The 26,806-nt window shown below is 44.2% G+C and overlaps 1 protein-coding gene across 10 annotated transcripts in view; it reads right to left on the bottom strand.

The window, feature by feature from the left end:
- CUX1 (cut like homeobox 1) overlaps positions 1-26,806 on the bottom strand; it is a 270,952-nt gene that overhangs the window by 32,076 nt on the left and 212,070 nt on the right. For 6 of the 10 annotated variants that reach the window (XM_053960856.1, XM_053960858.1, XM_053960860.1 and 3 more), the window contains 4 exons: positions 14,174-14,476; positions 12,684-12,746; positions 9,690-9,878; positions 4,629-4,893 (listed from right to left, as the gene is read on the bottom strand). The exons of 1 other annotated variant lie outside the window; for it this stretch is intronic. In XM_053960856.1, coding sequence (XP_053816831.1) covers positions 4,629-4,893; positions 9,690-9,878; positions 12,684-12,746; positions 14,174-14,476 — 820 coding nt within the window. The remainder of the gene's footprint in view (positions 1-4,628; positions 4,894-9,689; positions 9,879-12,683; positions 12,747-14,173; positions 14,477-26,806) is intronic. 3 more of the 10 variants (XM_053960859.1, XM_053960861.1, XM_053960866.1) reach the window with 1 other exon arrangement.

Raw genomic sequence — 26,806 nt, 5'->3', positions numbered from 1 at the left:
TGAGTTGAGGTGTTGGGGCTGGGTTGGACTCGATGACCTTGAAGGTCTCTTCCAACCCAGTCATTCTCTGAATTCTGTGAATTCTTTGAGTCTGCCAGGGTGGCAAGGAGATATCCAGCTCCACTAGAAATGCCCTTTCCATGCCACTGAAGATGCCCTTTTGTGGAATCATTAAGGCTGGAAAAGACTTCTGAGACCATTGAGTCCAATTTCCAACCAAGTACCACCAAACCCTACTGCCAAGTGCTGCACTGACCCATTGTTTGAACGCTTCCAGGAGTGGTGACTCCCTGGTGAGAAGTTAGTATTTTTAAGAAAAAATATGAATACAGTTTCAGGAGATCCAGAATGAAGTGGACTGTAAACACCAAACAATTCAGATTTCTACTAGAAATGAGCCAGTCTGCCTAAACAAAAAATAAACCATAAAAAGCTGGACAAGCCCCTTGGTGTTCTCCTGTACAGCAAGGAGAAATGAAGATGAAACCAAGCCTGTTGTGCTGAAAGCACTGTGAGAAAGCCCAGTCTGTGACAGGCTGCCAGTCTATGAGCTAATCTGACTTTTGCCTCATTTTTTATTAAAAAAATCAGTTTCAGAACATGAATAGTAACAAGCCAAGTAGTGCCTTTCATAGGAATGACTGCACTCCATGGGTGGGTAGAACTGCCTGGTGTGCAAGGATACCCCAAACACACCACCTCTGCCATTTTACTCAGGCCTTCCTCCCTCTTCCTTCTCTGTTTAGGAGTTCCCAAAATCCTCACAAGTACAGAACAGTTCATGGAAAAACCTTAAGCTCTGGGCTAACCCTTTCTCTGTCCTGCTGCATCCATGGGAGAAGTGATGAACACCATTTAAGTCCTAATTTATTACCAAGAGGGAGCCCCAGCAATCTGGGGTCAGGGATGGGACCACAGGCCTGGGAAGAATTTACCAGAACTTACTATTTTTCAGAGTGAAGATAAAAAACTCTTGGTTTCAGCCACAGGGAACTGCCAAGGGGCCTGCAAACCACAAGTGACACGCTGTCCCAGCGCTGACGGCTGTAAGGATTTTCTATTTTGCCTTAACTGTGCTGTGGAAGACAGCACACAATGGAAAAACATTCAGCTAAATGGAGAACACCACCTGAATACTGCTTTTGAAGCTATTGATCTTATTGACTTACTTGAAATGCAACAGAGTATTTCAGCAGTACTCGCTGACTCCACACTTTTGAAGGATTTAGGGGGTCTGTAATTTTCCCTAGGAGAATATTATTCACCTAGGAAGCCCACAGGTGCTAACATTAATTTTCTATTACCATTAACTGCACGCATCCTGCAGCATTGATTATCAGGCTCCATTTATGCCTAGAATCTCCCTGCACAGACATGGATCCACAACATGGTGCTTCTGTAACATTCCCCAAGTCAGGAGAGGAGGCTGGGAAGAGCTCTGTGCCTGCATGGCATTTAAAATACCTCAGCTCCAGCAGGTACTGAACCTGGCTGAGAATCTGACCACAGCCCTACAAACATCAAACCTGTGTCTGTGGAAATCCCTGGAATTCACACCCAATATATTGCTGCTGGAATCTGGTCTGGCTCCTGATTAACATAGTAATTAAATTCTTATGGGAAAGAAGAAGTGGTGACAGCAGCTAGAGGATTCCAGAGAGCATTCTTCTTGGGGAAGGTGCTGGCCTTGACATCCACACACCCTGTTGGCTTTCACCAGTGGAACGCAAAACATCAGAGATCTCCTGGGTGTTTGCTGCAGCTCCATGGACAAGCCTTCACACAGCATCAAAACCAACAGAATATAGAGTTTATTGAACAATACACTCAGAATTTAGGGTCCAAGAGTGCTGGATTACACTTCTATAAAGTCTGGTTTCATTCCTGATGTGTCTGTAGCATAATTTCTGTGGCATACTGGGTTTATGTGCCAGTTCCACAGGTGAAGCGGGATAGAAATTCCTCCCTCCTGCTTTTTTTCTACCATTCTTAAGGCATCAGAGCCTCAAACTCTGATGTGTCCTGTATGTGCTTCACTAGTGCAAAGCAAGGGATATTTATTGTATATTCTGAGAGCTCTGTGACTGGTATGAATGCAAAGCCATAGACTTGGAGAAGTTTGCAGACATGTCAAAATCCTTTATACCCATTTATATTCTGAAGTGAATTATTTCTTTGCCTGCTGAGGATATTTTTTTCAGTGTTTATTTTTGCTGCAGGAAATAAATGCTAATGCTGACTTTCCATCTGGTGGATATAAAGGTAGATCCTGCTATAGCAACCATATTTGGAAAGTGAGATTTGGGCTGAATCTGAAAGGAAAAGCATCACTGCAACAGGATTCCCAAGAGACAGCAAGAGAAGCTTGTCCAAATCTGTGCCCTCCCTTATCTAAAGCTACAGAAAAATTAGTATTAAAGCACAAGCAGATGGTCAGAGGTGTGGAACTGCTTCTGTATAAAAAACTCTTCAGTTTGGAAAAGAAATGGCTGAGGGAGAGTATGAAAGAGATAAATAAAGTTAAGTGTGGCCTGGAGAAGACTGAAAGAAAGACCACCCATTTCTTATAATGTACAAGCTGCAGAACAGTCAGACCCTCCTCCCCTCAGAGAACATGGAACCTGTCCCTTTTCTGCAACAATCTACACATGATTTAAGAGAAATTCATGCATGACAGCTAAGAAAGTTATTGTCAAGGGGAACAAAAAATAGGTTTGTGTTTTGATTTTTCAGTGCTCAGAGCACACAGGGCTCCAAACAAGCTTGAAACAGCTTTTGAAAGCCCTGGAGTCCCAGCAGCACATCTAGGAGCAGGCCCAGATCACTCAAAGCTCAGCCTTGTGCTGCCCCCAGCCCCCTGTTTGCAGGTTTGAGTTTGTGTCCAGCTGTCAGCACCTCCTCCCCGGGAAGGTGGGGCTGAAGGCAGTGATCAGCGCACGCCCAGGCAGGGATCTCGTGATGATGAGGGAGGTGACACCTGCCACCAGCGCTCCCGCGCTCGTCTGCCCAAGTGAGAACAGCACATTTTGCTGTCAGGCCGAAGGGAACATATTTTCATAGGCAGCCCTCCAACTTGTGTATAATTGCCTGCAAGTGGGAATTGGAAGAGGCCTGCATTTGGAGAACTCTGAGCGGTGAAAAGAGGCTGCATCTGTACTGAATTCAAGGCAGTGAAATTCAGTGTAAATATGATTATTTGATTTTTTTTAAAAATTGTATTGTTTACTATAAACATTATTTAACTATTGTGCATAATATTTCTGAGATAGCTTATTAAACTCTGCTGCTTTTGCTTCAGCACCTTCCCTGGTAAAAGCTGAGAAGGGCTAAAGTGAAAAACTACCCTTTAAATGTTAGCAGTTTTTAAAAACAAACAAGTTTAGCAATCTGGACTAATTAGGAACATTACTGGCTCCGAGTGAAGGAGCAGAATAGTATTAAATCTGGTAGCTTAACTGTACCTGTTCAATATTCATTAGCACAAATTTCTTGGAGAAAAGTCTGCTGCATTAATCAGGACTTCCAATCCCAAGCACAGTTGGTAATATGTTTATTCAAATCCCTATAATTCTTATGTGCTATTCCACCCTTGTCTCTTTTTATCGCTGTCTCTAGGCCAAAACCTACTTCAAGAGATCAAATATGGAGAAGGTTCCTCCTCAAACAAGAGAGGAACTGAACAGACCAACATTTTATTTCAGTGGCACTCGATGATTTAACCATACCAATGAAATAAATCATAGAATTTTGGAATGGTTTGGGTTGGAAGGGACCTAAAAGCTCACCTTGTTCCACCCCCTGCCATGGGCAGGGACACCTTCCACTAGCCCAGGGTGCTCAAAGCCCTGTCCAACCTGACCATGGACATTTCCAGGGATCCAGGGGCAGCCACAGCTGCTCTGGGCAGCCTGTGCCAGGGCCTGCCCACCCTCACAATTCCTTCCCAATATCCCATCTATCCCTGTTCTCTGTCTGTTTAAAGCCATTCCCCCTTGTCTTGGCACTCCAGGCCCTTGTAAGAAGTCCCTCTCTGTGGCCACATCTGACTTCAGGGTTATTGGTTCTCTGTCCTTCAGGACTGCACGAAGCTTCCCAGAAACACAGCACAAACACCGTGCCTATTTTCAGAGCTCGGTGACTCAAGACCTAAAAGAAAATCTTTTTTTTTCTTCTGATGCAGAAAAATGACACAATGAAAGCAGGGCAATTCTGATGGCATCCAATAAAGGTCATTTCCAAGTACCCCCCACCCAGTGACCCAGGGACAACACCCACCACACACCCGACACGTGTCTGTGCGTGTGCACACGTGAGTCAGACAGAGCAGCCTGGCCTACTGCAGTGGCTTTATAAATATTCATCAGTGGGCATCTCTACATCCACGCCCACCCCAAAAGCCAGACTTTCTGTTTAAAAGCACCACTTACATCAATATGTGAGTACTGCTGCTCCTCAGGGATGACTTAAAATTAGTTTGCAGCATTAGCACTGTGTTAGTGAGAACCTCCCTGCTGTCAAAGCCGCTTGTTTTGCACAACCACCCGACACAGTCTGCTGAGGCAGAGCAGCACCTGCCAAAGGCAAGCCGAGCCATCCCTCAGGAGCAGGGCCCCCGGGAGGTCACGCACCTGTAATTGTGGAACCAGTTGATCACGGTGCTGGTTTTCAAGTTGAGCTGTGTGGCGAGTTCCTCAATGGTTTTTGGTGATGGGTATGGCTTTTGCTGGTAGGCTCGTTTGAGAGCTTCTTTCTCCTCTGGTGCCAGCACCACCCGGGGCTTCTTGAGCTGGTGCTGGGGCTGGGGGCTGGCGCCCTGGCTGTAGTCGATGCCAGCGGACGAGGACTCACAGGACTGGCTGTCGCTGACGGAGCTGTGCCGCCGTTTCATGTAGGCTGAAAGAGAAGCACAGTGGATCAGCCCAGGCTGAATACAAATGCAGAATCAATGGATTCTTGTCTATCAGGGTCTTTTTAACTTGGGTATAAACTTGCTGCTGTGAGAGGGAAAGACTGGGAAAGCTGAGGGATAAACACGGAGAGGGCAGGTGGGGATGCAGGGATGGGCTGCTGGGAGGGGATGGGAAGGATGGGGTGCCACCAGAGACCAAATGAGGGGAGGATGAAAAAGGCAGAAAGAGAAGAAAAGAGGGTAAGTCAGCTGGAAACCTGCCAGAGTTTTCTGCCTTTACAATGAACGTGGGACACGAATGACAGGGTTCAGTTCACACGACTCATTTCAGATTCACTCCTTCAAGAGGAGTGAACTCCCACGTAAGGCCCTGACTGGGACAGTTGTGCTTCGTTTTGACTGAAAGGGGTTTGGTGGTTAAAACACTTCAGGTGTACATGGAGGTGTCTCTGACATGAAGGAAAATATGACTGTGGAAGTGGAGCTGCAGCATTCCCAGCCTTCCCAAACCATCTCCAACACACGATGGCGCCTGGAGCCCGGAGATGCCAGGGATGGGCTGAACAACCATCAGGGCTGAACAACCATCAGGGCTGAACAACCATCAGGCTGCCTTTCCCTACAGCTCTCTGCTGTGGCAGTGACAGGTTATGAAAGAAAACCAGCCCCCAGCACCCTCCTCCCCTACACCAAAACACAGACACTTTTAAGAAAGCTCTCCCTGCACTGATGGGCTCGGTGAGGCTGATGGCAGGAGCCTGTGATCCTGCCACTGACCTTCCTCCCTGACTGGGAGTGAATTATCCTGGCAAATTCCACAAGGAAGGAGTCCCTGTAAAGGCTGTCACTGACTTGACTGATTTACATTGGGCATGGAGAGGTGGGATTTACTGCACCTGGCAGTATCATGCACAAGCATTGCTAATGAGGGGGCTGAAAACAGCAAATACAGATGAATCTTGTCAATAAAATATTTAATGGCCTGCTAAATACCTTCTAGATATTTAAGAGTTTACGTATTCAAGAGCTAAAATTTGATAACCTCAGGTATTAAGTTCCAGATTACACCAGCCTGACATCAATCCAGGAGGAATTAAATCTCCAGGAACCAGGAGCTCTGGTCAGAACCAGGGACACTGTGGTGCCAGTCACACTGGTCAGCAACCAGATTCTTCAAAAATTCAATTTTTCTCTCCCCACGGCTCTGCCTTCAGGCTGAGGCTGCAGAGTGAATAAAATATCAGTGCAATCAAATAATCTACAGTGTTCAAAGCCCAGGCAATGCCTCCTGGCAGGGCTTCCTCCAGGACTGGCTGGGTTTTCTGGCTCCAGTGGCTTCCAACACCCTGCCCTCTCCATGGTGCCTCCAGTGGGACCTTTGGCACTGTGGCTTTACTATCATGGAAGTGAATTCTGAACACACTCTGTAACCTTTGGGGGTATCTGCATGGCCCACATTTTGTTTTTCCTGAATATGACAGATTACCTGAGGATTGCCTACTGTGTAAGATCACTGATATGGAACACAACGTGAGTTGCTTGTGATCCATCACTCTGACGTGACACAGTCCTGTGCACATTTGAAATAACCATAAAAAACAAAGTGTTTTTTTAAAAATAAATCTCCTTTAAAAATCCACCTATTTAAGTTGTTCCAACCAGATGTAAAACTGCAAAAAATCTGTATTATTTCAAGGTGACCCATTGGCCTTATTTTTGCAGCCTTCAAGGAACTGTTACAACCTTCAACCATGGAATTAATCATTCCAGCAAGATAATCTCATATTTCTATAAAATGTTTAGTCTCAAAACTCCTTCCTGGGTGTTATTTCTTCCTTGCATTGACCTGCAAACTACAGCCAAGGCTCCCTTGTTTCCTTGCACAGCAGAACCAGGAGGCTGGAGGACAGCATCCATCAGCTCAGCAATGGGCAGCAGCTTCAAGGAGGCCACGAGACAGAACAGAACCTGGCATGGGAGATGTGACAGGGGCTCAGACCACCTCTAACTGGAGTTTCTGGAATTTGGTCAGGGGACTGAGTCAGCATGAGACACGCAGGGATCAGGATGGGCTGGATCTCCCTTTGTCTGCTCTCCAAAGGATAGGATTTCTGGCAGGGCAGAGCTCCTGTCTTAAGCAGCAAAGGAGAATCTGGAGCTGTGACAGCTTGGGAAAGACATTATTCCTTCCTCTGCTCCTGTAACCTCACACTGGGATCACAAAAGGTGCACTGGCTGAGATGGACTGCTCTCATGTGAATGGGACAAATTATATAAAAGCACATATTTCATTAAAATACAAATAAAGAGGAGGATGTCCCACTGTTCTGTCGGAGCAATTGTTTTCTGGAGGATAATCTACTATCAGGACAAATTAACACTGGGCCAAAGGCAGAAGTAGGACTCAGACTTCAGGCTTTAATGCTGGTCTCTGGAAATTTAGATGACATTTTTAAAAGCTTTTGCATTTTTATTTTTATTTTTAAACATATGTGCTGTGTGCAGACAACGTAAGGAAATCACTCAGCACATCTGCAGTGACAGCAAGGCTCAAACTAGAATCCAAGTTGCAAACACACTTTATGTTTGGAGAAGTTTGATTTTTGTCTGTGACCAGTCTCCACTTCTCAGGAGACACATGAAAATAAAAGGAAACCCAGCTGTAATTTGGGCAAAGGTCTGGATCTGGGTCTGAGGCTGACTGAGTTACACCTTTCCCCCCCAGCATCCACGTGTCCCTCTGGGAAGAGTCCCCAGCATGTGCCCAGCTATGGATGCACAGACACCATTGCACAGCTGCCCACTGAGATAAAACAAAGCCCCCTTTAATATAATTTTTACCTTATGTGGTATTGAACAAGATTATTAAAAAGTGAAATAATGGGGAAATAAAGGGAATTCAATTTTCTGCTGACAGCAGTGCTGTTCTGTGAGGAGTGTGATGCTCCAGCAGCCCAACACCCAGAGGTTATGAGAGGAATGAACTCGTCCAAGGCAGGAAAGATGTGCAGAATATCTCAGCCTGATGAGCATGAAGCCCCAGCTCCTTCCAAAGAGGCTGGTTAGTGTACATTGCAAATTCTCAGAACCTCTTAAAAGGGACATTTTTAGCACAAACTTCAGACTGGCGGAACAGAAAAAAAAAAAAAAAGAGATATGCAGCTCACCTTTATCATAATTATTAATTTACTCCCTTAATAAAATGTGGCAGAGAAATAATTGATAATAATGTTTCACTGGAAGCAGACCCAGTCACATTGTTCTTTAACTGACATTAGCTGAAGGGAAAGTTAAATTCTTAATGTGGCTCTGGAGCAATTTAAAAGGTTAAATCACAGGATCCTTACCTGCATGAAAGGATTTTGCAGAAAATACAGGGTTGAATTCACTTTAGACTGCTCTGAGGATAGCACTTGCACAGTTCAGGAGCTCAGAGCAGAGTCTCAATGATTTATGGCCTTATCTCTATTCAGATGCCATCTACAGACCATATGTATCACTCACTATTTGATAAGAATCCAGTTTAGAAAATCGTTTTGAAAGGATATTGTCAGTACTACTTTTAAATTATTTTTATTTTATTTTGCTGCATTATGGGCAATATTCTCTGTGAGGCTATAAAAATCCAGCTAGTTGACAATTTTATTCCTGCCATGTTTCTAATACAGCAAAACTCCTCACGATTCCCTTTGGTTTACAGTTGTAAGTGGGAAACCCAAGTGGATTTTACTCCCCATGGAAGATCATACACATGCTAAGATACTGCACTGCTTTATATTTTACTGGTTACTGTGACAAAGGTTTGAATTTCTTCTTAAAAGCCTGCAAGACTATAATTTTCCCAGAAGCTCCCTCACTGTAATTTTAAATATAATCACCAAGTTCTTGATCAAATGTGTAAATGCTTTCAGAACATCAGTCAACAGCAGAGCTTTCAGTGTACATGATTAATGATGTCTGTGCTAATATCATTAAGGGGTAGCTCCAGAGATGTATGTATCATTAATTAGTTAACTGCTGATAATGGCAGCCCACGAGTCTCTTGTAAAATCACATGAACATACTAAAAACAGGGCTCTGAATAACCACTGGGTTTTAGTGATGAATTTAAAATGGAGAGAGCTGGATAAATCTGCAGGATGTACTTCCTACTCAGATACCCAGTAACAACTCAGAGCACTCACAGGTCCATCCCCATGACCCTGTTTTATGTGAGCATAACACAAATTTTATTTTATTAACACAATCACCATACCCCTCTCTATAAAGGCTACAAATATCATTATTCTGCAAGAGTCTTTTATAAAGGCTGCATTTTTCTCTCCTCCCAGCAACCATCAGTGCAGGACTGGCAAGGAGCTTTCCCAGGAATCAATGCACGGTTCTTCCAGCCCAACATCTGTGACCAGCTGCAGCACTATTAACTAATAACCCAAAGCCAGCTCCCAAACCCACATTTCTCATTTGGTAAGGCAAGTTATCAATGATACACCAGGGCCTCAGTAATTAATATATAGGAGAAAACAGCAATGATTCCCCAGCAGCTGGTGAATATTTAGAGTTTGGGGTTGGCTTTTTGTTGTGTGTTTGTTTTCTTTTTATTTTGAGATGTATCTGCTTGAGCAAGCATCAAATAAAAGCTCCAAAAAAAGCTGTGGTGAAGTCCTTTTGCATAAGCCTCATAACAGTGGATCAATGCTGCCTCTCCACTATTTCTGGAGGGTTATAAAAGCCAGGCTGAAGAGTGGAAGGCGTGAGTCAGCACTCTGCTCCCGGTTACCTTTTTTCTCCATGCGCTTCATATCCATCAGCTTCTCCACGTTGTTGGGATCGTTGAGCCACAGCTGCATGCGGACAAAGGGTTCCCTTCCCTTCAGACTCAGCTTGTGCCAGGGCTTGGGGCGAGCCAGCAGGTCTGAGACAGAGCCTTGTGTCAGCCCTAGGATTGTCTCCCCGAACAAACGCTGACCTAATGTGAAATTGAGAAGCGCATGAATTCACTCAGCCGAGACACGGGAAAGAACACGAGATCATTCCTCAATCATTCTTATTTCAGAACTGCTTCAAAAACCCAGAAGAAACATTTAGGAGAATAAATGCTTTTCCCCCCACTAGAAGGGTAAATATTGAGCTTTAGTTTAATCCTCAGGATCTGCCTGGGATAAAGGGAGGAGCTCGACACGTCTGGGGAGCGGGACCTTACAGTGAAACAGTGTGCAAAAAATAAAATTAGGAGAGGAAAAATAAACTGAACTTCTAGCTAAGCAGGCAACTAGTGAGAGCAGTGAGGCTACTTAGCTCTTATGCAGGAGGGCAGTGCCACAGCTTTGTTCCAACAGGGCAATCCAAACATTTCCAGCAATCAGTGAACCAAGAGCAATGCCACCTCCCCCTGCAGCAAAGGCCATCTAAATGTCCTCACAGAAACATGTATGGAATTTCTGTGCTCTATTATCTGTGGGGATCTAAGTGTGTCTTACCCACTAGAGAGAATCAGAATTTGCAATACAACTTTTGTTTTACAATCGCTACAGTATTTCTAGTTAAGAATAGTTAATTTTAGTTCTCTTACAAAATGCTGTCATCTGGCAGGGTAAAATCTGCAAATGCTTGACAGTGTACAGTGTTCATATGTGCATTGCTGACAATGATTTTATATGGGAAAGGTCTAACTTATCAAGGACTGGGGGAAATGCCTGTGCACCTCAAACCCAACCACAGAGCTGATTTTCTACCCCCCTTCACTTCAGTGTTCTTCCTCAGCTGCACTGCCTTGATACCAACTTCTGCTACAGGAGAGAGCCTGGAGTCATCTGAGTCATCAGGATTTAAGATACAAGTGCTGCTGCCATGGGATTTCAAGGTAACCCAAAGATCTTTCCATAACCCCCAAATTTGGGGCTCAGGGCCTTCTGTCTGATCTGCAGCTTTTGAGTGCCCTCACTAACACACAACAGAACATTCCCCCTTCACATCTCAGCACTTGTAGCCAGTGGTAACCAACAGATCCCTAAGGGACAAGGGGGTTCTGACCCCACAGCTCTGCAGGACAAGCCCAGGCTTGCAAAAGCACCACCAGCTCCTAGGAGCCCTTCACAGCCTTCCCTGATCCTGACACAGACAGCTCATGGCAAATATCTGCTCTATAGACCCATCCCCTGCACTCCAAGATTCCCCTCCTCTTTCTCTTTAAAAATATCCCAAGATTTTGCCCTGGTGGGGTTTTCTTTTTTTTTTTTTTTCCCTGTATGGGGAGAGGAGGGAATATGGGACCAGTCAGAAGCAGCAGAACATCCCACTCAGATGTGTGGGGCTGCAGGTGGGTCTGCAAAGCTTCCAGAGGAAGGAGCTGAGATAATGAGAGGCCGAGAGGTGAAAGAAAAACAGGACTTAACATGACACTCTGCTAATAAGCTCTAAAACTAGCCCTGAAAACAGTTCTTACAGACTGAACAGAAATCTACATTCAGAATTCACTCAAGTTCCTGAGAAATAAGAGATTTTCCACTCCCTCAATATCAGGAAAATCAGACAAAAGAGGTAATTCAGGGGAAATTTTATCAATTTTATCTTTATGTTTTTATCCCATGTCTTGCTGGGGTAACCTGCTCCCTGTTTGTATTTAAAAACATCAGCAAGGCCTCATCCATTTCCTTGTAAACCTGCCAGCTACTAGCAAGATAACACAGCCACTTGAAAAATCTGCTATTGTGTTGCCACATGAACAGGAATATGGGCACAGATTTGCAAAAGGGTTGGGAATGAGCAGTGCTGGCAGTGCTGCTGAAGGAAATGAACCTTTAAACTACAGCCTAAAAATTAAAAATGCAAATGTGGAAGGAGGTAACATCATGTTCTCTAGGTGTTAAGAACAAAGCTAAAGATGTTTGTGTTGTTTATTCATGTCAGGATATGGCAGGACAGGAGAAAACACCTGAAAGACTCCCAAGCTAAGGGGGAAGGTGTCAGAAATCATCCTCGGGATGGAGAGGTGTATCATGCCCCATCTTCATCAGAGCACTATTAATAACAGGAATATTTTAAAGCACAGGTTTCCTAAAACTCCTCCCCACCCTTCATGCCTGTTCCCACTGATGTGGATCCTAATGGACAAACCCGTGTTGGTTTCATGGAAAGTCTTGACCCTTCCTACAAAATGCCCAATATCCCCTATCCTCAAACAGCTGAGTGCTCCTGCTTCCCTCTGTGAGCTCTGTGCAGCCCAGCAGGGAATCCCTGAGGATACTCTGATTTTGGGGCTCAGAACATCAGCAGCATCTCAGTGTGAACACTGCAGCATGCTGTGCTGAAGGCACAGAACCTTCAGAGAATGGTCTGGGTTGGAAGGGACCTTAAAGATCACCCAGTTCCAACTCCTAGTGAAAGGAACTTCCACTGTCCCAGGCTGCGGCAAGCCCTGTCCAACCTGGACACTTCAGGGATGGGGCAGGCACAGCTTCTCTGTGCAGCCTGTGCTGGGACCTCCCCACCCTCACAGGGAAGAATTCCTTCCTAACATCCCATCTGAACCTACTCTGCTTCACTTGGAAGCCATTGCCTCAGCTGGTGAGGGGAGGAGAGACCCGCCCAGCTCAGTCTGGACTGTTTTGTACAACTGTGGTCTTTACTGGCTGGTGACACTGGGACACCTCAGCCACCACCAGTTGCCTGTGACAGGCTCACAAGGCCTAAAGCAGAGAAACCTGTGCACCAGAAAACCTGGTGCACTAGCACACTGAGGGCACAAAAGGAGACATTGAAACTGGTTCCACACCTAATGCAGAGTTTGGGGCACATTTCCTGGCTCTTCTGCTGCTTTTTAGGCTTGTCAGCCACACTGTAGGAAAACAAAAATCATGGGAAATAAAAAAGACTAAGTAAAAATGGCATCAAAGCAAATGTAAACAAAATTACTTTTTTTTTCAAACCTCTCTGGAACACCAGAGCAGGTACAGCACTCAATAGCATATTGCCCAAAAACCAGGGGCCTGGATCTGCAATCCCTTACCATGATTTGGGGCTTTCTCTCTACCTTATCTCCACTGAACAAGCAACCACCATCTGCCCCAGCCAAGTGCATGGGCAAGGAATTCTGCTGGGCTCAGTGGAACACAATCTCACTCAGGATCTGTCAATGATCAGGGCCATTTCCTTTTTTCCCCCCAAATGATGTTAAATGAGAACTTGGGACCTCCCCCATCCCAGCATTTTTCCCCCTTAAAAAATGTTTTAAGAAAATAACATGCTATTCTGTGTCTAAATGAAAAAAGGCTTCCTCACATACTAAAATAGAGGAGTTTTAACTTTCACAGTCATCGTGTTCAGATTGTATGGATAAAATTCTTCTCACATAAGTAACATCATCAGTCTAAATCTAAACTTTACCCTATTTGTAGTGAAGGAAGAGAAACTGGCACTTCTGGGGAGCACCAGACATTCCCCTGAGCACCTGATGATGGGGGGACCAATCCCTTGCTAAGACCCAGAAGCAGGAGCAGGTACTGGGACAGCTTTACTGCCCTCCTGCCAGAGCCCTCAAAGGACCCCAGAAACATTTCCCAAAGCCTTGTGGGGGAAGCAAGGGTTAAAGACATGAAGAACCAGTGATTTAGAGGCACAGTGACAGTATTAATGTGGACTTCCCACACTCACACCAGATTATTCCCTGTGACTATTCCAAACAGTCATGACACTGAAGCCAACAGCCAAAAACCCCTCTGTAGGCAAAAGCAGCCTCAGCTTTGCACATCTCTGAACAGAAGAACTGAGTGGCCCTGTACACTGATCTCAGGCTCATCTAAACCTCAGCTCAGTCTGGATTTTCCCTCCCAGCTCTGCAGGGACATTGTGCTCCTGCCTGTGATGCACCTTCCTCTCCAACCGTGCTGGGCTCCTCTACTTCACCCAAAATGGGCCTGGAATTTGCAAGTGTAGGGGAAACAGCCTTTCCCAAGGGGAGATCTCACTGGCTCTGGGGGTCCTGACAGCCTGCTGGACTCTCTTTTGGGAGGTGGGAGCAGTACTTGGCTGCTTAGCCAGGAGCAGAGCTTAGGAAGAACAAGGGTGTGATGGCATTTGAAGTAGAGTGTGACAATCTGAAAGGAATTTTCCACCAGTTTAAAAAGATTAGGTATCTTTTTAGCAAATTAAAGCTTAGGCCAGAGTCAAACCCAGGCATTCTCATACACATCTAGTGTAGCTAACAATAAAAGCATGAACACTTACACATGATTTTGGTCAAGAAATGAGAATAAAGTCATTTACCAAGATTGTTGTCCGTGAGCACTTCCTTGACCCTCTTGGTGATGCCATAGGTGTCCAGCTCAGGGGACATTGCCACCAGTTCTTGGATGCTGAGTGCAGAGTGGCCTGAGAGTGGCAGAGGGGTCGTGGATTGGGATTCAGATGCAGGTGGCTCACTGGATTCCTGGGATTTGCCATCCTTACTCGTCTCTATGGTGGGGCAGGGCTGCTGTACCAACTCAGTCAGGCTTTTCACTGATTCACTGGAACTCATGGGAGATTCAGGAGCAGGACTGCAACTGGCAGAAGTCTTTGGAGTACTTTCTGTAATTGAAAAAAGAGAAAAAATCCCCACTTTAGCATAATTGTAATGTTTTGATTGCAGGATATTTAACTTTCCTCCTCATTTATATTCTACCTACTTAAAGAAATGCCTAAGTATGCAAAATGCTACTTGCTATGACTTGGGTACTAAAAAGCCTCTTTTTAAAAGCAAGAATTATTTTCTAATTTTATCTTGAGTGGTCTCTGATTTCTTATAAAGACAAGATGTACAAATACAAATAAAAATCAGGAAAAACTGAAGTGCAATAGTCTGTAAGTTTGCACGCAATTTCCTTGGTCAGGAAATCTCAGTTTTGCTTGTCACAACATTTTTATATAAGGACAGTTTTAAAGCTACCATTCTAGACTGGATTAAACTTCCTTCTGTGACTTGTAAGAAACTCACTCAGCCACTATTTTGTTCTGTCAATGAGGGATTTTCTACAACTGATACAACTCTCTATCTTGAGAGTGTTATTGATTTAATTTTGTTTCTTATCACACACATCACATTTCTGCAATTCTCTTTGTCCAGAAATAACAAGATTAAAATACAGTTTGTAATTATGTTGTATTAATTAAAGTGTTTGAGAATCCAACATAAAGATATAGAGTGGATCAGGAGACACCCAAATCTGTTATTGTGACACTTGGTTTAAAAGAAAGCTTTCCCAATCTGTTAATTTGCCAACAACAATAGGTTCTGTACAAAATGTTGTTTTCCCCCAATAAATTTATCTCTCACAGAATGTACTGACTGAGCTTATTCAGAGATTCCAGACATCTGAGGGTACAGGCTGAACCTTTTTTAAAGCAACAACACATAGGCAACGTGGTTTACAAGAATCATTCAGGAGATAAGGAGCACAGGCGATTTCTCCATGCACAGCTTTTCCCATTTCTGTGGGGCTGCTTCCTCCTCCTTGCTGTCTCCCACCCATTACTTGCCAGGGTTAATGGCATGGATTCCAGCCTCACACATCCCTGGGTTTGGCTCCAGCTGCCTGCAGGAGGCTGACAGAGCTCTCAGCTGCACAAGGAGGAGCCCAGACCCCGTCCAAACCCAAGAGAGCCCAGAGTTTTCTGAGCCCTGCGGTGCCACCACAGAGCATTCTCAGGTCCCAATGGGCAATGGCTGCCAGCAAACCTCACTGGCTTTTGAGTTTGTTATCCAGAATATTGTCAGATCATTCCAGAGCATGCAAACATATCCCAAATGCTGAAGGAAAATATTGCCACAGGAAAAGTCAGGCCCAAATGGAGCAGAGTGCAGAGGATAATGGTGTTTGCTGTTCAGGGTCCTGGGAGCTTTCCCATGCTGCATTCAGGAGCTTCCCTGACACACTCACTTGAAACTGCTCTCTCAAACCTAAAATCTGATTTTTTTCCTTAGTGCTTTATGTGAGATGCAAAAGAGGAAGACAGAAAAGAAAGTGAGGTGCATGTAAATCTTTAAGGTAAAGGGGATCCTACAAATCCTGTTTCTTCTCTCTGCTCACCCTGGGTCATCATACAACCGAACAGAAACCCTGGGAAATGTTATTTCTGTATCAGAAGCAGCAAAGGAATCATACTGTAAATTTGCCCTGATTCACCCATGCGAGGGACCAATTTGGCAGATCATCCATCTTGTTCACTGTACACTGTCAGGGATGGCATGAATTCCCTACATGATAAACAGATTTCTTTTCAGGTCTGTGTCCTTTAACCCACAGCAAGGTCAAAATTATGGCTGCCTAGCTAATAAACCGCACGGCACTGGTTCAACTTCCCTCTAATTTTGTCCCTTGTGCCAGCTTATACAAATCTTACTGAATAACTAGAGCAGCTGCAAATTTCCTAAACAATTCCTCATCCATGCACGGTGAGCCACACGCACGCACAGAGAGCAGGGGGAAAAAAATAGAAAATAATTAAAAAAACCCACCAAAAACCAAACCAAACCCAACCATACAGGACTAAACAAAAGCATTTCCTAATGCCTCCTTCTCCCTCTCCTTTCCCTGCCCAGCCTAATTATGAACACAACAAAGGTAATCTGTGTTATCATCTATCACTGAGATGCTCTCTGTTGCTCACATATTAGCTTATTTATTTTTTATATCACTTACCAAGAGCTTGAATTTCATTTTTAAGATCAATCTGCTGCTCATTTACTCCAAAAGGTGGGATTATCTGAATCTAATTTTGGAAGGCAGTACAGATGACAAACTGCTTTTTCTCCCCACCAAAAGGCAAGTGTACAGTGATTTCAGGGGAGGCATTATGTACATGTACTACAAATAACTCAAAATATGTTCCCTGTTCATTTTTAGCATTTTTCCCTTCTGGAAAAACTTTTTAAGATCACATAAATATTTGAGGAAAAGATCCATTATTTGGGACAGTAAATTCAATAATCAAATAATGCAAACATTTCCCGTTAATCTACTTAAAAAATTAAATAGACATTTAGAGTACAAGTGACTGCTGACAGAACAAAGGGGAAAATTGACTGTATTCACTATTCCAGATTTAACTGTCAATCCACAGCCATTTCGCATGTTTTATGAAATAATTTGTCTGTATTCATTTCTCTCAAGTTCCTCACAAGACAAAGACACAAATTCAGGATATCTGAAAAATATACATTAAGATTTCCAAAGCAGCAATTGAACATTTCCAATGAAAACAATACACTGAAAGCTTATTTTTTTAAAACTTACTCTGCTTTTTTAACCCCAGACTGCTCTGAAGAATAACACTAACTTAAAAGCAATCCAGTTTCTTAAAAGTAATATTCACTGGATGTTTTTACATTTGTGTTTAAGGAGGAAACAACCGTTTTGTCCATATAAATATAAAACTGCACTACAGAACAACCTGCAAACTCCACGGCCACCATTTATTGATGAAATTATTTCAATAAATTCCAGGTAAACCAGGGGTTTGTTTTCCAACAGCCTGCATCCAATTTAAGATGTGAAATAAAAGCTCCAAAGCTTCAAAAATGAGGTGCTGGAAGAGCTGGAGAGATCAAGAGCATCACCAGTGACAAGGTCATTGCAGACCCTGGGAAATTTTTAAGTTTCAGGTAGTCAAAGACATCAGCTGTGCCCTGAGTCTTACAGAGGCTGGGGAAGACAGGGTGTCCCCAAAAATGACTTTATGGGAAGATGGTGACCATCAGACATCAGCCCCTGCATGTGATGAAGACACAGCTTAACATGACATTTTAAATGATAAAAAACCCCATGTAATTTCTGCACAATTACAGGTTGCCGTTGACAAATGCCATTAAGGATGCAAAGACAGCACAAATGCACTTAAATCATCCAAACTTTTGAAGATGTAAGTAAAACTGATTCATGAAAGGGCAAAGGTTCTACCAGCACTTTTAACATTATTTGTTCAAAATATAGTCTGGGGTATAGGGAAGTTAAGCCCTTCCAAGTGATTTTAAGGAGCACATTCAAATACGCAGCATGGAAAATAATAATAAAAAATGCAAATCAAGTACTAGAAGTGATGTCTGCAGAAATGGGCCAGCAAGCTGAAATGTTTGGCAAGTGGAATTGGGCCCCATTCATGGCCGAGACATGAAGAGAACCAAAGAGCAACACTGGCTATTTCACAGCTGATAACACAGCTCAGAGAGAGCCCCTGCACTGAAGGGGAACTTCCAGACTTTGGAGGCAAATGCCTCTCCAGAAAGACAAATACACCTGGTTCAGTCTGCCAGCACAGATAGCCCTGACTGGGGACATGTCACTCCTGGAAGAGCACGTGGGACTTATTTTAAAGTCAGCAAATTCTTCCCTTCTGTTTTTTCCTACAATACTAGAGAGGGGTGCACAGTCTAAAATGAAGATGAAGATAAATGAGTAGAAACAAAGTCAACATTACACAAATATCTCCTGTTTTCTTCTAAAATACTGTTTTCTCAATATAAAATTGCTGCTTGAATGACCATCTAACTGCAACAAATCCCCAAACCACCATCAGAGCCTGCCTTTTCCTTCCCCACCCTTTAGCAGCTGTCTGGTAAGAAACTAAACTAACTTTGCAAACAACAAATAGGTCTGGGGTCTGAGTATTTTACAAACCTGGTTGAGAACCATAACAAACTAACCCTGCCTTAAATACACAAACACAGAGAATAGTTTGTGGTCTTGCACTCCTTGGCACAATGCATGAATCCAAATGCTGCTCTGGTCCCATCCATCCCCTACACCTTCCCCGTCGCATCTGCCATGACAGTGTTTTGGAAAATGTGAGGAAGTCTGAAATCAGAGTCCTTGTCTCAGTTCATTGCTCACAGGTGGTTTTCCTGAACTCCAGATCTTCTTATTCTTCCCCAAGACTTTCTACTCCATGTTGGGGTCAGGTCCCCAGTACTGGATCCTGGAGCCTCAGTTGCTTGACTGTCCCACTGATAGCCTGCAAATCACCAGCACTGTCTCAGCCTGACACCCCCTCTGCTCTGTTCTGCCATGCTCATGTGGCAGAGTCCCTGCAGTGTGTAAGGAACCCCAGGGCTCCTCTCCCGAGCATCTCCAGGTCTGCAGGAACTCAGCAGTCAGGGACATGCAGAACTGCAGGGCACTGCTCAAGAGGAGCAATTCTGTGATGTCCAGGAACTCTTCCCAAGTCCACAGGACACATCCAACAGGTGAAGCACAGCTCAGATCCACAGCACTCTTCAGCTGGAGGCTCCTTCTGAAGCTCAGGACATCTCGGATGCAAAGACCTGCAGGTGCCACCTGCTCCAAGCTCCCCAGAAGATCTGAGACATCTACAGAACGTGACACCAGTGCTGCTGTATCCCCTCCAAGGAGGCATTCAGTGACAGAGCAGTGTTGAGACACAGATAAGGTTTCACCAGTCCCAGAGGCATCACGTCTGCCAGCACAGATTCCTCCACTGCAACTTCTCCTATGCATTTTGAGAGCTGCAGGTTTGCTGCTTTTGCTCAGATCCTGCCTCACCTCTGACAGCAAACTGGCTTTTGCACCCACTTGTAAATCCAAATTTCAGAGATTCGAACAAGAACACTTGAATCTGTGAGCATAAACCACAAGCTCACTCTCAGTCTCTCCTCCCAGCACACCTGTCCATCCATAGAGACACCCTGTACTCCTGGAGCTGCTGGGAGAGTGACCTGGCCAAGCCTTGCTGCTAACACAGGCTTAGCTAATAAACTGCAAAAGCACTCCTGGGGAATGAGGTACGGAACATGGCGAAGTTGAGGAAGACCATGCAAAACACAGAAGGTATTCAGGGGCCCCTAAAAGGATTATGAAAAATATTATATTCTAAAGACAGCAGGCAGACAACAGCTGCCTTAAGTTTCAGAGGGAAGTGGATTGAAAAAACAGATCCACTATAATTTTCAGAGACAAATCTCTGTAGTTTATCTGATCCACTATTTAAATTTCAATACACAGTCCTCTATCTGCAGTAATAATAACCTAAATTCCATTTAGTGTTCATTTGAGCAGTCAGGATAAAGTCATTTCTTATTATCTCCCCACTGTGTAAAAAACAGCTTGAAGGTAGGAAGTCAGCAAGCATTTTCACCAAAAAGTAATTATTGTAAGTGACATTTTTACTGCTGGCATGCCATAAGGCGAACTGCACATTTGGAAGGACAAGTTGCTAAAACAAAATGACAGGGTACTCTGTGACATTCCAACGAGAACCCAAACATGATTTCACTGGCGCTCGCTGTGATGCACTTTTCCCACTGTCCAAAGCTCAGGCTGCAGGTTTGTGCCAAACTAGTCCAAGCTGCCTCCTGAGGAGCTGCGGGAACATCCCGGGCTCTGCTTGCTCCCAAATCAGCACATCAGCAGGCAAGATGGAAGCAGACAAATGTGGACAGGAGATTTCTCAGCAACCTCTTGAAAGAGCATTTGCTACTTCAGGGCTGCATTTACCTCCTCGTGCAGATGAGTTAATGGACAACAACAGGCCTGGCAGGTTGCCTGAGATCAAAGTGTCTCACACTGGGACTGGATTAGTTTCTGTTTCCCAATGATGAGGCTGCCCGTTCTATCCAATTTGTAGACCAAAACCTGGTGAATGCTGCCCTGAGAATCAGGGCCTGATCACACACAGCTGAGCAACATCCCCAGGACAACTGTGGTACTTGGCTTCCCAGGGTGTGGGAATTTCAGGGAGAGATTTCTTCCCTCCAGCCTTCTATTTGATTTTACCTTTAGCTATGTCTGCCTTTGCAGGGTCTTATCAGAGAATCACAGAATGATTTGGGTTGGGAATGACCTTAAATCTCACCTGGCTCTACCCCCTGCCATGGGCAGGGACACCTTCCACTATCCCAGGTTGCTCCAAGCCCCATCCAACCTGGCCTTGAACATCTCCAGGAATGAGAAGAAATTAGCATTCTAAAGTTAATCTTTTAAAGCACCATAACAGCAACTCTCTTCATTAACAGTGGGTGCAGCACAAGCCTGAACTATGTAATAAAGCTGAGCAGCACTTGTGGGAGAGCACTGCAACACATCCCTCTTCTGACTAATTAAAGAAAATACGCGTGAAAGCGCCTTCTCCCAGGTAGTGCTTTTGGTGGATTTACTCTGAGTGAGTGAACCTTGCCTAGTCACAATTTGCAAATTGATGTGGCTCATGAAAATATGATCCTCCCTACAGTTATAAACTCCCCCAGTTCTGTGTAGGGAGTGCACAAAGCTCCCTGCAGTTTGCATCTATAATGATATCAAATACGTAGGTTCGTGCAGTTAAGAGTTGTGAGCAGTCGCTGGAGTTGCCACCACTCTGACTGTGGAGAATTTGTTTGTTTGCTTCATAAATGTTGTAACTTTGGGGAAAATGTTATTTTGGGTCTTGGCTCAGAGGGAAATTCTATGTGGATGAGGGGAGGGATCAAAGGAAAAACCCCTTTAGGAAAGTGTGCAGATGTATGTGTGCCTGCACGGAAAGGGGAGGAACCAGCTTTGGTTAACTCTACAATTACTGGGGTAATATAAAATAAAGGCTCCCATACTGCATATGAGTATATGTTAAGTGTCAGGAGGACATAAAACTGAATAATCAGGGTAGATGTTAGAATTACCTGAAAAAACGTGCTTTTGAGTATTGCTGAAGGATTGCTGCAATTTAATAAGTTGTATTTTCAACAATTGTTTTAGCATTGCGCCTCTATTAAAAAAATGTGTTTTCAGCTCTGGAAAGCAGAAGGAGGTGGAGAAACCAGATGAAGTTGAGAAAAGAGCACGTAAGATGGGAGGGAGCTGGTGATAGACTCATGAGGAGAGATTTACAGCTGGATGTTTAAAACTTGGAGAAGTTGAGCAACCAATTCTCCCTCCAACCAACCTGCAGCCACAAATGCCTCCGAGTTTTAGAAATCCCACTTTTGTGCCCAAAGCTACAGCAAGACCTATTTTAAAGCTACATAAAATCAAACCATCAGACTTCCACTGAGTTAGGAGGCGTGGGGAGCACAGATTGCTCTGAAGGATGTCTGGAATCTTGTGCAGGAAGATACAACTGGAGTCATTCAATTCCAGTGAAATTTGTCCTGAGATCTGACTTTGGAGCAGACACACCAAGCCCTGACACAACAACACCCCAGGAGAAAACCCTCAGAGGAGAAGCATTAAGGGACATTTTTGCAATAGCCTGGAGGAAGGATGAGGCCTCTGTAACCCTAAGCATTACTTTACAATAGAACACAGAAAATAAAATGGGGAAAGTTAAGAATTTTTTAGCTAGATTCAGACACACAGTTCAAAACATCAGAGCAAAGCCCAGGTTAGGCCAACAGCCCCAAATTATCCTATGATTCTATGATTCCTGAGCAAAAAGTTGGATCTTGGCATTGAAAAGTGAATTATTATTTCTTGGTTTTAGAAATAACCCTTAACCAATTAAAAAAAACCCCTTTCTAAAAATACACTATATTTTGAATTAGGTGATTATTGGCAGAATCATGGCTGCTTTAAAAGACATTGCTCTACTCTGCCAACCTTTACTTAATATTCAGATTTTTCTGTGTTTCCGTAACTTAGCTAGAAATCAATATTTAGAAATAACTGCTGGAAAATATTTTCAATAACCTTATTATTAAACCAGCTTGTGTGCAGACGCTTTATTAAGGATTTTCTGAATGCTAAAACAAATATGTCATGGAAGCAATCAATCAAGATGCCACAACCCCACAGTGTTATATTTTTAGTATAATCAAGACAAACATGTGCACAATACCTTTTGGAAAACAGAGTGAGAATCTCCACGAGGAGGTTCTGCTGCAGTTTATGGTGTTTTTTTTTGACTTGCTGACCTTGTGATTTGATGTGTTAAACCAACTTGCTTGAATGTGGCACCAGTTTTATGACTGTTTGTTGTCCCCCTGTGTCAGGAGCTTGTGTGAAGGTATTTCCACACCTCCTCTGAGATCTGAGCCTTGTGTCTGCTCTGGAGCAGAGGCTGCAGCAGGATGCATATGTGCACTGTGCACTGCATTTAGAGAGATCTCCTCCACTAAACAATGTGGACATTCCCTTGCCACAGGCAATGTCCACATGGGATGGATCCCAGACTCCCAGACTAATGACTGCCCTCCCTTCTTCCTTTCCATCCATCCATCCATCCATCCATCCATCCATCCATCCATCCATCCATCCATCCATCCATCCCCCATCTCAGCACAGACAGAAGCAGAGTGACCCTGAGCAGTGCTGCACTCCAGACCTTCCTTTTTGGAGGAGTGCTGGTGAAAGTGCTGAAACAAAATGACATTTACATTGTAGGCAACAATATTATAAAAGCTATTAAGGTACATTATTTTACACATCCTCATAATCTCTCCATACTGCTTTACTTAATTTGTGATAAAATTGTTGAGAAAGGGTACTTAATGTAGGACAGTCAGTAAAAGTAATTTATCATCTTCCCGCTTCGGTGCTCACGTTATCAGCGAACTCATTTTCTGCATTCATCATGCAATCAGCCTATTATTTGCATATTAATCAGGCAGTGGACCATGAAAGAGCCGCATCCCAGCCAAATGCTGCACTATCTCAGGAGGAACACTCAGTAATTATCATACATCAGTGTTATGATGTGGTAATTGATTATAACATCTTTCTGTTGCCCCTGGGGAGTCCCACTGCTAACCCAGCTTCAGGCATTCTGTGCAGATTTTTCTCTGAAAATTAGAGAAATCATTGCTGTCCTTTTATTAATGTTTTTACCTTTACAATAGACAGCTCTCCAAGCATTTCCAAGGCAGTTTTGCCTTTTTCTTTATTTTTATTTCATGAAACCTTCATTAGGGAAAACACCTGTCTTGGATCAAAAAAAGTAAAAAAAAAAAGCCAACCAATCATCCCAATCAGTCCCTGCTAGAAAACCCAGTTGGGCTCGTTCATGTTTGTCCTCTCTCTTTCAAGGTCTGGTGGCTTTTTAGGTGCTGGTGTTGCTTATATAATGCCCTTCCCCATCAAACACAACAAAATGTTGCAACTTCAATAGACAGTAATTGCAAAGTTCGCATAAAGGCAGTTAAGTTGCTTTATTTAGGTGCCAAATGAGAGGCTAATTTTGGTCCTCTCATAAAGGACAAATGAAACATCTGCCAGTTCAAACTTGCACTATTTTTAGGACCCGAGTTCCAGAGGGGTAAACCAGAGAAACAAACATAACCACAGCTGTGGTTACACCGTGGTCAATCTCACACCTCCTTGGTGTGGGAACCCATCCCAGCAGCGTCCCAGGATCCCTCAGAAAGCAGCAAGAAAAGGGGAGATGGCTCTGGAGACGAGACCAGAAGGGACCAGCTCATGCCAGAGCACAGAGAAGGGTGCTTTGACAAGGGCATGGAGGGACAGAACAATGGGGGAATGGCTTCCCACTGACAGAGGGCAGGGAGAGATGGGACAGTGGGGAGGAATTCTTCCCTGTGAGGGTGGGGAGACCCTGGCACAGGGTGCCCAGAGAAGCTGTGGCTGCCCCATCCCTGGAAATGTTCTAGGTGAGGTTGGATGGGGCTTGGAGCAACCTGGGATAGGGGAAGCTGTCCCTGCCATGGATGGGCTTTAAGGTCTCTCCCAACCCAAATAACTCAATGATTCTGTGACAAGTTGCCACCAGCAATAACTTTGACAAGTATAAATACTGAACATGTACTATCAGGCCTTTTTTGCATTTATTGTTGTAATTGTATTTTCTCCGTTCATTGGCTTTTTAATTGGCTATCTTTCTCTTTTCACTTTTATTTAAATTTGATCTCAAATCCACTTTGCTTTATTTTCAATGCAAGTTGCGTTTCTCATCAGATTTAAAATAATCACTGGATTCTTTCATTTGCTGGTTCTCTGGAAGGTTGTTGGCAAGTTAAAAAACCCTCCAACACGCATCAAATGAGGTGAGACAAATTCATAAGTTTCTCTCATACCCTAATGTAAAGGACAGGCTGGAAGGTAACTTAGAAGATATTAATGTTCTGGTAATCTTCTGTTTTTTCATCTTGGGAATGATTTGCTATCATGCAATATGTAACTCTATAATCAGAACAGGTTGTTTACTTCCCTGTTTCAGAGCTGCTGGGTGAAGAGGATTTCCATCCCCATTGTAAGATGGAAATAACAACCAGCACATTTGGTGCTCACACACCTTTTCCCCAGTATTTTGGGAAGAAAATAGCCCATTATCTGTTCTTTGAATTGAAAGCAAGGTAATTTTCATCCAGTGGAGGAGCATTTGGTAATTTGCTGAGCAGCAGTTGGGCTGTTGCCCAGGGAGGGCCGAGGGTACCGTGGCCATCTCCATCCCACTGGTGGCCAGGGAGCTGGACCTGCAGCCCCCCTCCTTTTGCCACCAGCAGCCAAAAGACCAACGTGAGCTTCTGCCAGCTGCCAGAGTCTTCTATCCCCAGCAGAAAATCATCTGCTCCCTTTGGAGAAGTGCCTTTCCAAGCTCTTGTGCAGCTGCCAGCCCACGGGGGACAGAACCCGGCCGTCACCGCGGCTCCTGACCCTGCCTGGAGCTGCACAGCCCCGACCTCTCTGGGTGTCTGTGCTGCTGAATTAGGCTGGAATTTGCCTTTCCAATCTATCAGCTCCTCGTTTTCCACCCAGCCCCTCTGTGGTTTGCAGTTGGCAGCAGGGAGGGGCTGTGGGCCCCTCCCCAGGGGAGGCTGCGCGTCTCCAAATGCGCACGCAGAGGGGAAGGAAAATGCTGGTAATTAATGAAGTGAAGTAATAAGTAATGAAATTAACAACAGTGGAATTTACAGAGCTCGACTACTCAATGGCCATGGTTTCTCTCCCTAACTACATCCCCTTTTTAGCAACTCTCATGCTAACTGCTACTCTGTACTGCTCTGTACTCTGAACTACCTGAGAAGCCTGAGGCAATAGTGGTCAGGAAAGTTTCTTTTTCTTCACACAGCTTAAAAAAATCTTCATTTATTAATTCTGCTCTTTGAAAATAAAGACTTTAAAGATAAGGCATTGCTGTGCCTGGCTCAGTGCTGCTGCAGAGCCAGCAGCACTGAACCACTTGAACTCCTTGCTTGGGGATCTCACACTAAGGGGGAGTGAGCATCAGGGACCCACATTACCAAATAAACCACAAAAATAAAACCTAGCTGCAACTTGATTTGGTATCTTCTCCAAAACGAATGCTAAGAGTCCATAACTGCACTTAGGAGTGAATTAAATTTGCCTTCAGAATCCAGCACAGGTCTCCTCTTTGCTGTATTAACAGGAACATTGTAATTGAGTCACAAGGAGTATCAGCCTAGAAAACAGTGTTCACTCCCTGATTTTGTGTTTTATTTTAGCTCTTCTAAAAGCCCTTTAGCCCTTTTCACAGCAAAGCTGTGACCACAGTGAGGACAGAGTCGTCTTCTGCAAATTTAATCACTGGGTGGCTCCATGGACAGAGAAGAGTACAAGCAGGAGAGGAATTTCTCCACCAATACTGACTATTTGCAAACATCACTGATGGAAAAGGAGCTGGGCTGTGGGAGGCAGCCTGGGCAGGACAGGCCTCAGCAGGAAGCAGGAATGCCCAGCTGATGGCCAGGAATCAGAGCCAATGCTGTGTTCAGAATCAACTTGAGGCACTGACTTCATGCTGCATTCCCAGGTCCCAGTGAGGTGCCTTGACAGCGATTCTCCTGGTTTTACTGACACCAGAAAGGCTGCCAGGGAGGTTTTCATGGTCCAAATGTCAGGGAAATGGCACAGAAGATGATCACACACATTACAGACAGACTACAACAGCTGCCCTTATGAGGAGCCAACTGATACCCTATGGTTTGAAATCGACACAGCCACGGACAACTGCTCCTGAGCCCAA

The sequence above is a fragment of the Vidua chalybeata genome, chromosome 20, assembly GCF_026979565.1.
Source record: "Vidua chalybeata isolate OUT-0048 chromosome 20, bVidCha1 merged haplotype, whole genome shotgun sequence".
Classification (NCBI taxonomy): domain Eukaryota; kingdom Metazoa; phylum Chordata; class Aves; order Passeriformes; family Viduidae; genus Vidua; species Vidua chalybeata.
Note: the sequence above shows the minus strand (reverse complement) of the source record. Positions and strands in the feature narration are given on the sequence as shown.